Source organism: Gnatocerus cornutus, chromosome 6 (genome assembly GCF_029298725.1).
Source record: "Gnatocerus cornutus isolate USDA-ARS CGAHR chromosome 6, icGnaCorn1.1, whole genome shotgun sequence".
Taxonomy (NCBI): Eukaryota; Metazoa; Arthropoda; class Insecta; order Coleoptera; family Tenebrionidae; genus Gnatocerus; species Gnatocerus cornutus.
This window is the reverse complement of record NC_142238.1, coordinates 19,467,785-19,480,595: the sequence shown is the minus strand read 5'-3', so window position 1 is coordinate 19,480,595 and position 12,811 is coordinate 19,467,785. Positions and strand designations below refer to the sequence as shown.

General features: G+C 33.6%; 1 protein-coding gene across 1 annotated transcript in view; it reads right to left on the bottom strand.

The window, feature by feature from the left end:
- LOC148173663 (uncharacterized) overlaps nucleotides 1–12,811 on the bottom strand; it is a 28,859-nt gene that overhangs the window by 12,006 nt on the left and 4,042 nt on the right. Inside the window, exon 6 of the mRNA XM_088039912.1 lies at nucleotides 4,933–5,023. Coding sequence (XP_087896038.1) covers nucleotides 4,933–5,023 — 91 coding nt within the window. The remainder of the gene's footprint in view (nucleotides 1–4,932; nucleotides 5,024–12,811) is intronic.

Genomic DNA, 12,811 nt, shown 5'->3' with positions numbered 1-12,811 from the left:
TCGGTTTAATTCTTGACCGGTTTAATCGTCTTAGCTGATGTTAAATTACACTTAATTGCGCTTTTCGATATTTCAGCTATCGCTGCGAAGAACACTGGAAAATGGGAAAGAGCACGTGTCCATTTCACGGCTGAGCTATTCTTCCGCTTAAGTAAAAATGCGAGGCCTTTAAGAAATGGGTCAGTTTAGTGGATTACTAAATATTTTCCGCTGCAGCGCGACGCCGTTTTTAAGTTTAATGATGGCCGTTGTAGCTTGGAAAAAACACGCAGAAGAGCCATTGTCTGCGTGAAGATGCCGGAGGCTCGGTGATGGAAAATCACTACCGCCCATAAAATAATATTGAAAAACGCACGTGTCGCTCTGTGACTTTTTCTAACGCCCCGGAAGATAAAACGCTGTAATTTAAGGAAAGTAGATACAAATTTGCGCGATTTAGCCCATTTCAAGCGTGGTAAATCCGTGCTAAGCTTGCTCACAAATCTCGTCCTTGTACACGATTTTAGTTTTTAGTGAATTTTAGAGCCGACACAACTGACATTTGCAGAGCTTTATTAGAGAAAGCTTTTATCCGCGCATAGACTTTCGGGGAAGTTTAGTAGGGCGAACGGAAATTTTTCAAACGGATTTGCTAGAGCGGCGTGTTTCGGCTAATTTCGACAAAAACTGGGACAAACAGGGGCGTACTGAAGTGTGCCACAAATTCAATAATGTGGAAATGTCGATAAACGACACACATTTTTGCAGCGGAATTTCTATTCAATGCAGTTTTCATCTCCGTCGGAAAATCCCTGGAGCTGCTCGTCAAAAACCCGCCATTTAATTAAACAAAACCATTAGAGTTTAATTAAGGCGTTGTAGCCGCGGGTTCATTCATCCCCAGATTAAATGTCGTCTCAAGGTAAAAAATCGACACGAATCGTGTGATTAAATGGCGATAATTTTGACGGAGTATCTCCATTAAAAGTTAAAAACTCATGCCGTTAATTTCGCAGTTTGCGCAACGTACTTTGCGGTTGCTTTGGAAAGAGTTTGAAATATAATTCTCTTGGGGCGTGTGCTACCGTCTGAAGATGACATTTGAGAATTTCGGATTATTTATTGCGACAAAGTTTTAATCTTCAGAGCGGTGTTATTGACTAATGATGAAGTTTTCAGGAAGAAAAACAGAAGCAGTTAAAAGTCGAAATTGTATCAGTTAACTTTGGGAGGAATATGAAACTTAATTTGCATCATAATTCCAAAGAGATTAGACGTGGAGGTACGAAGTGACGGATTAGTGCTCAAGTTGTTTGCTCCCGGGAATTGTGTAATTATAACTGAAATTTTTGCATTGATCCTCTGCACCAAACTGGTGTCAGAGCCATTCCAAATAGCATGCGGCGAATTTCACAGTCCAACTCTGTTAATAACAGTCACGGCAACCACCTTCCATAAATTCCAACAAACACACTTTAAATTAACGTCAGCGTGGCTCCATAACTAATTTATAAGTAGCTTCTGTTTCAGTCGTCAACTCCATGAATTATTCCAAGAATGGGCGATATGGGAAACCATCAATCTCAACCCTGTCCCAAAAGAACATGTTTTTTTTTCAAGGCGAAGAAAATTTCCATTTTCTAACAATCCAATCCAATTTACTCAATCTTTAAACCAATTAACAGTGCATGAGCTCTTAGCAATTTCAAGCCGTTACAAGGCCGACATTTTAGATCACGCTGTGATGGCATGAAAATGTGGCGCATGCACTTGTCGGGAACAACAAAACGAACTTTTGTTGTAATTTTGCATTAACTGAGTCCAGGAACAATACATTTTTCATTATGCAATTTTATCACTGCAGCAATACATTTGAATTGATTGCTTTACGTGACTGGTTCGATGCCAAAATGTGTGCTAGAGCTACAGTGTTTGTCGGAATGGACAAAAAGAAAACGTGGACTGTCACGCACCAAAAAACAGATGTGGAGCTTTGTTGGATTTTATACTTTTCGTGTTTTTCTAAAGGATCAGTAGCTGGGGAGAATCGCGTGGAATTATGGAAAATTTCAGTTTTCACTGATTTAGTTGGGATTATTACGAATTAATTTAAACAGAGGTTTCACTGTCACGGACATGTGGTAAGGTTTCTGAGAGATAATTAATAATGAATTTGGAGGGTGTAATTTTCGGTTGTTTATTAATGGATTGTTTTCCTAACATAATAACAAAAATTGTGGTCAGAACTGTGAAAAAAACACAGGGAAAATATCATGTTTATGTTTCATTGTATTGAAAAATAGGCAAGCTGGTATTCCATATAACGTGTTTGTTTATTTAATTAAAAAAAATCGTTTCACATAGATAACAAACTGATTTTTTTTGTTGCTGATTTTGGCTCGTTTAAAAACAAAAATTTCCTTTGTGTTTTCCGCTCTATATTTTTGCAATTTGGCACACTTAACAGATAATTCAAAATTGACAGAATTAGGTATTTTATTGAAAAATGTTGGAGCTTTTAACCTTGTTCACAAAATAAAAATAAAAGATTTTATGTAGATTTCTGCTGTTTTCTTGCAATTCAGCCATTGAATCTTGATAAAAATTGATGGTTTTGTAGATTTCGAGCTTTTCTTTGCGAATTCAAGCCAGAAAACGGCAAAAATCAGCTAGAAATCGTCGTTTTGCATCGAAATAAACGGATTTTTCTAAGAATTTTGATGATTTCGTGCAGATTTCTGCTGTTTTCTTGCATTCAGCCGTTGAATCTTGATAAAAATTGATGGTTTTGTAGATTTCGAGCTCTTCTTTGCGAATTTAAGACAGAAAACGGCGAAAAATTTGCATCTGCGGCTCTATCATTTTGCAATTTGGCACACTTATCAGATAATTTACAAGTAGTAACTTCTTCAAATTTCTATGCTCTAGAATTAGGAATTTTATTGAAACATGTTGGAGATTTTTGGCTCATGTAGAAAATAATTTTTTTTAAATATGTTTCTTCCGCTTTATAATTTTGCAATTTGGAACAGTTAATACAAGGTGTTTATAAATGTTTCTAGCATCAAGAGTGGCTAGGAAATGCCAAATAAATTTGCCACTCGTTACAAATGTGGGTTTCAATTTTTCAACTGACATTTGTAGTTAACTTTAATTATAGAATAAAGTTATTTTTGGAAAAAAATAGTTGAAGTTGTGGTTTGAAGCCTGGAAGCCTAAAACTAACAGAAAACCGGAACTGAAAAGTCGTTGACGTAAGTGATATTTTAAATCATTTTGAATATAGTTTATTCACTATGAGAATAAAGCGGCAAAATACATTTATAAAGGTCGTGTGTATAATTTAAAAGTATTAGCCTTCTCAGAATTCCCTAGAACCAAAATTGATAGAATTCGGAATTTTATAGAATAATTTAATAATAACAGTTTTGACATGATTTAAAAATGAAAACTTCTAAAATTTGCATCTTCTGCTATATCATTTTTTAATTTCGCACAGTCAACAGATAATAATTAAATAGTATTTTATTTTCAGAATAGTTGCAATTTATAGACGAAATGGATTTGTTGAACTACTCCAAACTGCATTAATATTCTAGTTTAGTTAACACAAATAGCATCCACAAACGTAAATAAGTTATCGATCCATGCTATTTTATTTGTACAAATGACTTCCTAATAACTTTGTATCAACATAAAATGGCATTACCTCTAATTTTACAAATTTACGCTCACCTGACTATTTTAATCAATAAAAAAAAACAACAAGAAAAATTTGATGTAAAAACTGTGATCAAAGCAGATTAAAGTTTTGCTTCGTTTTCTATTAATTATTCAGTAATTGAAGCTAAAAACTGTGAATTTGAGTTGAATAGATAATAACACATAAATATCACGTTTGTTTGCGCTTTATTTATTAATAAACGTTGCCAGTTGGGTTGTTGCCACGTTTTATTAACTAAAATTTATTATTCGACAGCTCACTATTAACTAGAAAAAATATATTTGTTCCAATTTGTACAATATTTATTGCAAACTAATAAAACTTAATGCGTCTAAATCTCGAAATGCGTAAATTTGCAATTCCTCGAATTTACATTGCTAATAATGTATGTACGGTTCATAAAACTTCGATAACTCGCATGTGGCATGTTTTATTATTATCATCTCGCTTTGTGACTACGAAACACTTTAGAAACTATTGTGAGCGAGTAAATATTTCTCGAGTGTTCGCTCCCTTTAATAACCCTAAATGGAGTTACAAACTAAATTATCGAAATTTACCTCAAAGGACAGGTAACTGATCGTTAATGTAAATCCAAAGTGACACGGGTCCGAAGTTCCGGTTCTTGAACTTTCAACTTTGAGTTAAAAACCAATTCGCGTTTTTGTATGGTAATTATCTCCGTTTTAGCCTTGACTGATTGGATCGAACTATCCAAACTTTTCGGTCAGATTACACAAATTCATGCAAAGTAATAAAGTTGGATGGAAGTGTCCCTTTTCCTCGAACGAATCAATTTCTTTGTCGCTTCCACTGAGACGATTTATTTATTTAGCGAACGATTTCCGATTGTCGATTTCGTCTTTGATGGAATTAAACGCGCTCTTTTGAATTGAAATAAGAACGTGGAGGATCAAAGTAATCCCACCATTAATTAGATTCTATGATTGCAAAGCAACCATTTTTGACTGTCTCTTAATTAAAGACATAAATAACTAATTGTGGCGTGTAATTCGATATGGGTAATTTATGGAGGTTCTGTTCCATTTTCTCTGACATGTGAAATGCATCACGAGTATATAGAACATCAAAGGATTAAATTGGTAATCAAAATCGAGGAATGCAATCGAAATCATGCCAGAATTGATTTCCGGCGCTGCTTGTTTGACCGGAAAAAAAACGACAAACATTTCAATTTCGGGATGGAAAGTGAAGAGGATTTTAATTACCTGAATTCAAAGGAGCTGTGTCTACAAAACTTTGTTTCGACGTCACCAGCAAGAGGGCCAAAGCTACGAACACAGCCGACATGTTGCAGTCCTGGAAAAAAATAAATTAAATCAAAAATTTCTTTAGAGATATTATTTGCCACAGCTTCAACTTCCCAATTAATTTCGTATTGATTTACTGAAATTAGACCGAAATCTGATTATTACAGTTTAACGTAATTTGGCGTGAAAACAAATTAAAAATGTTCCAAGTTTCCACCAAATGCGATTAACCTGAAAGTGGCATGTATAATACAAAATAAAACGGAAAGTATCCGTTTTATTGCCGACATTACTCGGTAGTTCTGTACAACATTATCTCGGTACGAGCCATCCATTCCAAGGAAAAGTCTCTTTGGGGATTTGAGCGAAGCTGAGGTGCAACTTAAAGAATTAATGATTATTACCATTATGAGTTCTGTGGTAAGACTTTTCCGGCGCAAGAATATAAAGCCTTTTCAACACTTTGTAAATTAGAAAGAAGTCTGGGCTCTTATTGAATTTACTGGAAAGTGCATCCGAGAGAGAATTTAAGTGTCTTACTTTATCGAAATTTTTAGCACTTCGGGGCAATTCCGGTGGATCGATCATCTCATTATTATTTTTTTGCGGGTTTATCCCCTTCTTCGGGCCAATTAATTGGGCGTGGGAAGAGGAGAAAACACCGCGATAATAAATAAGTAATTAATTTCTATTATGGCAGAGACGAGAAATCTCAAAAGAAATAATTAAAAAACCTGCTAAAAATTCATTAAAACAGAGAAGTTTTTCGAGATTTCTTGTAAATTTAACGAGCTCGCACTAACAGCCTAATTTACTCCAACTTTGGACTAAACGTAACGTGTTTGAAATCTGTCAGAGCAAAAAGCGAATTTTCCGAGTTTCACAATGGAAACAGATCAAGCGATCAACTGCGAATTTGGGTCAGTTAAATTATTTTTCCAAGTAGCACGTAATAATTACAGTTGGGAAACAGCAAGTCTATAAATGTTGATGATTTATGCGTGCGTACAACAAGGGAGCCAGAGGATTCATAAATCATATTTTACTTCCTCTTGATGAGAGAACATCGATAGTAATTTGTCGTGCACCTGTTAAAGCAAAATTGGAAATACGAGGGAAGAGGCGAAGGTTGATTTTAATTGTTTGCTTTTAATCCCTCATGAGGCGGATGCTCATACAATCAGATGGATTTTGGAGGGATCTGTTCGGTTTCGAATTCATTGTGTTTTTGGGATTATGGAGTTTTGGATGTTGACGAAAACAATAGGAGGGTTGACTTGCTGCGATTATTTTTGAATTGATTGTAAAGTGTGTTAAACATCAAAACTATCAAGGAGGCAATTTTTTTAACTATAAAACTCTAAAAATTTGGTTTTGAGGATAGACTAATGAAATTTAGAGATATAACTACTAACTATTAGCTTATTTTCTGTGCCAAATTACAAAATTGTAGAGCAGAAAAGAGAAGAAAAAAGCTTTTCAATAAAAATTTTAATTTTTTTTAATTTTTGATCTATTAACTATGTTAAAAATCAAAATTATATAGTTAAACATACAGATTTTAGAAATTTTTATTTTCTAAGTGAACCAAAATCTCCAAAATTTTCAATAAAATTCCTAATTCTGTCAATTTGCGGTCTAGAGTAATAAAATGTGGGGAAGTTGCTACTTTTGATCTATCTATTAAATATGCCAAATTACAAAATTATAGACCACACCAGACATATTTTAAAAATTTTATTCTCTAAATGAGCCAAAAGACTTCAACATTTTCCAATAAATTTGCTAATTCTGTCAATTTTCGCTCTAGAGATTAATTGTGTCAAATTGCAAAATTATAGAGCGGGAGATAGAAATTTTAGAAATATTTATTTTCTTAATAAGCCAAAACTCTCAAATATTTTTCAATAAATTTTCTAATTCTGGCAATTTCTGTTCTAGAGCAATGAAATTTAAGCAGGTTACTGCTTTTGACCTAATTATTAACTGTGCCAAATGACAAAATTATTAAGCAAAAGATACAAATTTTATAAATTTTTGTTCTCTAAATGAATCAATAACCTCCAATATTTTTCAATAAATTTTCCAATTCTGTTAATTTTCACTTTAAAGAAATGAAATTTGGGGAGGTTACTACTTTTGATTTATCTATCAACTGTGCTAAATTACAAAATTATAGAGCAAAAGATACAGATTTTAGAATTTCTTATTTTTTAAATGAGCCAAAGAAAACTCCAACATTTTCTAATAAATTTTCTAATTCTGTCAATTTTCGCTCTAGAGAATTGAAATTTGAGGAGGTTGCTATCTTTGAATTGTGTTTTAACTGTGCTAAATTGCAAAATTATAGAGGGGAAGATAGAAATTTTAGAAATATTTATTTTCAGCTAAATCTGACTATCGTAAACTAGAAAATATCACTTTTACAAAGTTTTAACTTTTGGAGTAATAAAATATTCACATTTTTTTTTGTGTGGAATTCCGTTACCCTTTGAGAATACAGCGATGAAAAATCATCACTTTTTTCAAATAATCTACAAAAAAATCACAACAAAAAGAAAATTATAGAGAATCTTGCAAATTAAAAAAAAAAGTGTCCCGGCGCATCCACCATTTTTTGCTCTCAAATAAAAACGGACAATTTTTAGTTCAGCTCTGTAAGCAGATGGTTGGGATTGAGTTTCCCGTTCAAAAAGGTAAATTTAAACAGCGAAATATCCATTTAACAAAATTAGAATGTTTTATGTAAAACTCGCCGCACGACTGCCACATTTCCTATTTGTGTGAGAACTTTGAAAATTTCCCACTTAGTGATCTGATACGAAAAGCCACCACTAACGACTTCCTTCCTCGCCTAGTTAAGCGTTAGAATAATTTGAAGTGGCGACCTTTCTGTTCCAGCTCAATTTTTCCCATTTCGGTCTAATCCAGGCCTGCCAAGCGTCCCTGGTCTAGTTGGGGTCATTATTTGCATATCGTTTTAATTAAACAGATCTTACCCGAACCTATTTGTGTAAAAAGCCTCCAAAATTAGACACACCGTTCCGGAAAATAAAATGTGACCTAAAAACCCCAAATTGCGTTCGATAGACGTGTCATGACCGTAAAAAATTGCCTCTCTGGAATAGATAATAGGGGTGTAGATCGTGGTAATAAATATATAAGCCAATAACGGCCCCCAGATATTTCCAAGTGTTCGTTTAACTCTTATAAATGATTTTGTGCACGGGTCAAAGGATTAAAATGCTACCATTTATCACAGAAATTCCCTGTTCTTGTCTTTCTGTTTCTATGCAACATTAAGCAGAAATTCTGCAAGGAAATTGTTTCGCGAGTATTTAAGCTCTTGGCAAATTGATATGGCGTCATCTTAAAGGGAAGGTATTGCAGTAACATTGATTTTTCTCTCGAATTAGCTTAAACTAGAAACGCCGCTTTGTGTAATGAATTCGAGGGTTGTTGATCTCGTCTAATTTCCACAAAAATAGAGAAATGTTGGATGAATTTTACTGCGGTTCGTTGAATAAATATCGAGGTGATTTGAAGGGTCATTATCTGTGTTAAAATAACATTAATGTTAAACCACAAATAAATCAGTCGAACCAGATTGATGCCATTAACACGTTTCATTGTAAAACTGATTTAATTAGCTGCAACTGGAAATTGTGCTTTATCAGGATTAGTGTTAATTTTTATGTTGAACAAGAAGGTAAATCAAAAGTGAGCGAGTGTATTAATTAGGCGTGTTCAGACAGCACGAGGGGGATTTTACCCTTTTAATTGCCGTTAAATATAAGACATAATTGGCTCTAAAACAAGCCACCATCGGTAATTAAAGTCGCTCTCAAAGCCAAGAACTATCGTTGGTAACTCAAGTCTCGGGATTAAGACTTCTCTGAAAAAGCAGCTTATTTAGTAGAGACCTTACATTTACATTTGCATGCTTTTAGGAGTACTTTTGTGGTGTTTCAAAGAAGCTGCAACTTGTGAGTTTGCTTTTAAGAGGAATTTCATCAACTTAACTGTGGTTATTTGCTTATTTTAGTTGCGAAACTACAAAGCCTGGTCCCACATGCTTTTCACTTGAACCTCTTTTGTGCTGTTTAGTGATTACAGTATCAGATAACAGCTGTTTATTTAGTGTTTGGTGTATCGATTGGCGTGCTGTGGCTTTGTTCGATTTGACTAGTACTTTAATAAGCTCCGTTTTTTCTGTTTTTAGCTCATTAAAATCAAGTTCTTTTGCCCCATCAGAACCAAAGGAGCTTTATTCCAACACAATCACCGCTTCAAAGCTCGAGCTTTCGTCAGTTATTTGGTCGTCTCGGTCGGTTCCGGTTGGGTCGACTCGCTTCTGGAGATCGCACAAGAGAATTTATTACTGCTTTTTCATAGTCAACTTGTTTTTGTTGATCTTGATGAATGGGGTGGGTTCGTTGAATGCCCAGCTTACTTCGAGAACAGTAAGAAATCGTTATGAAAGATTCCGACATGGCTTTCGAGGATTTCTTTCATTAATATCACTTATCCTCTTTCTTTTATGGCGGCCTTGCGTGATTCTCGCGAAGATGCACTAGTTTATGTTGCAGTTAACATGCGATGGAGGAAACAATTCCATCATCTTTAATACAAATACTTGCTTTGGTTCATCTTTTGCAAAATACTGAATTTTTGATGATGTTTACACAAAGTGAAACGTGTTTTATCCAACTCGGATTTAGCGTTCTTCATTAAAATTAAAGCTGAAGAAAGGCTGCAGATTTCGGCATGAGTTCATAATTTATAAAGCAAAGCAAACGTTGCACGTTGCCTATAAACTACGTTTTAGTGTATAAATAGAACGAACGAGAAATGTTTTCTAGGAAAACATTTCGTCGGAATAAATAATAATTTGCGTATTCATCTATTATTGTTTGATCAGGGAATTGGAAACTACAATAATTTATATAAATTATTAAGCGTCAATTGTAGGTACGTAAACGCATTTAAAATAAATATTAACCATTTTAAGAGCTACAATTGCAATGTTCTAAAATCTATCGTCCGAACAAATAAATTTAACGAGTTCATCAAAAATCCATCGAGATCAAATTTACGATAGGTACTACATATTTTATTCATGTAGACAGTTTATAGCACTCTGGTTTAACTGTACTTTGTGGATTAAAAGATCTTTCAATATCGATTAGTCGGAAATTTATATTTCGGATCAAGTTGGAAGAGAAAACTGGCGAAATGGCGTCTGAAAAATATTTTTAATGCTTTACATTAAAGCCCGCAATTAAACTAGTTTTCAAGATAATTTAATAGAATTTGGTGAGGTTACGTCGTTTTATTTGCTTAATAATCGTGCCAAAAGCTAACGTTATAAAACGATAATAACGAATTTTAGAAATTTTAATTTTCACGAGAAACTAAAATTGTCACTATTTTATACTATAGTTTGTAATTTTAGTAGTTTTCAAGATAAATTGAAGAAATTTGGTGAAATTACTTTATTTTACTTTTTTGTTGGTTGTGTTAAATTTCAAACTCATAAAGCAAAACAAAAGTTATAAAAATGTTTTATTAAAACTCGTAATTCTGCTAGTTTTAAGAATAGAGTGATGAAAATTTGGGAGATTTCCACTTTTTTTAATACCTAAAAGAAAATTATTACAAAAGGTAAATTTGAAACAAATTCTATAAGTTATAATTTTTTGTTTAAAAATTTGAAACCCGGCGCATCCACCATTTTCAGGCTCAAATCAAATCGAAAATGTTTTACATTTGTTTTGTAAAGGGATGGTTTACATTAGTTTACAAATTTAAAAAATAAACGGTCTTTTGATTAGGAATCTGAAATTTGTTTTGCTCCACCAGGTCCGGATTCAAAGATATTCTTGGAAAATTATTTTAAGGTTTTACCGTACAAACTTGTTATTTTCATTTTTTCTTGTAAATAAATGTATGGGATTGCTCGACAATGTTTTCAGCTTTTCAATGACCCGTGAAACTCATTGCTATGGTAAGAACTTTTCATAATATTTTTGTAAAACTGATCTTATGTCCTAAAAAACGCCGCTTTTAGTGATTTTCTTATGTAAGTTTGCATATAACTCAGGAATTATAACATCGATTTTTTACTGTAATGCATCATTAAAAAGATTGAGAATTTGCTTTTTTGACGCGCTGAAAATGCATTGCTATCTGTTATCGTTTAGAAGTTACAAGTCAAAACTGCAAAGTTTTTAATTTTTTTTTATTTTTCGGCGATTTCATAAAAAAATCAGTGTCGTTGTCTGACCAATAAAATCATTTAGAAACTCGAAATTTATCGAAAAACTACAATTTTGGGGACATACAAATTTAAATTTTGACAAATTCTTTAACATGATTTTTTCCTAAAAATCGCTCTGCATTCTTTGTCATGTTACTTTTAAATGGCAGGAGCTAATAACTTGTTTAACACCGCGTTAGAAAGCAGAGATCTCAGCCCTTATAATGACGTATTGCAATAAAAAACAAATCACTCAAAAGAAGTTCTTTATGTTCAAAAAAAGTTTTTAAAAAACGTTCGTTTTTCCAAATTTTCATCAGTTTTTCTCAAATTTCTTAACAAAAACTAACTCTTCCGGCGCCTTCTATAGTTTATTGGAAACTTATTTAATTACCTTTCTAAGGAAGTATTATAGAGTTTTATCACTTTGCAAGTCGTTAAGCAAAATTGAAAAAAACAATGGTAAACGCGGGCTACTTATTTTGTAATTTTAAATTTCGTCTAAAATTTGTTGAGTGGTGTGATTAGAAGATCTATTAAAAAAAATAATTTTTTTTTAGTTGATTTTAGTTGTGCTCGTCCACCAAATTTGTAATTTAAAGCTCCCCTAACTCACCGTGTTAACCTCGCCGCTTCACCGTCAAAACTACACAATTAGTTGCAGTTCTGCATATCACATTTCTCGGAATAAATGAGATTATGAGACTTTGTCGCGTTGACATGAAAGAGTAGCCTCATTATCATCTCATCTCGCAGTAAAAACACACATTGTTCTGGTTTGACGTTAGTATTACAATCACTGTCATAAAACCCGATACCTCATTATTCTCCTTTAAAAGACAACAAGCAATTCCATCCATTTAGTTCTCTCTATTCTCTCCATAATTTTTCTTGTTCTCGTTACCGAGCGCTGGATCGTGCCTGAAAATTGAATTGAAGTGTTGAATAGCTCCTCACTGATTTCATTTACATTCGTTCCTTCAACTTGTCGAAGCCAGTTCCAATCAAAGCTGCAAAGTGCTAATGAACTTGTCAGTTTAGATGACGGGTTGTGGCTTAACTAACTTGAACGGGTGTCTCAAAGAACTCGCTTGGTAAAAACTGTGAAATAGATTCACACTAAGTTACTGTTAAAAGAGCTTAAGTGTCTATAGATACAGTTTGCGAGCTTCTTTACACAAGGGACTGTGCTTTGCGGTGTTGGGGGTTTTAGGGATAAATCCCTTGTACCAACAGTTGGCAATAATTTGTAGGCTATGTGGTAATATTGATGTAAAGTATCCCAACACCCTGCCGAATGCACATGAACAGTTTATGGCGAAATTGTCGAATCCACAGATTTTGTTTTCTTTGCGAAATCCAATAGGAGCTGTCATGGAGGACGTTTACCTTTGTTGGGCGGAAATGAAATCGTTATCCGCTTGATCCGATTGATTTTTGGTTATTTCGTTAAGGTTTTAACGGAAAAGATATTTTTTGTTTTGTGAAAGTGTGATGTTATCAATACACAGAACACGGAATTAATGACGCGCAGGCACGCAACGTTTTTGGGGCAAACACGTGTTGGGAAATTTACAT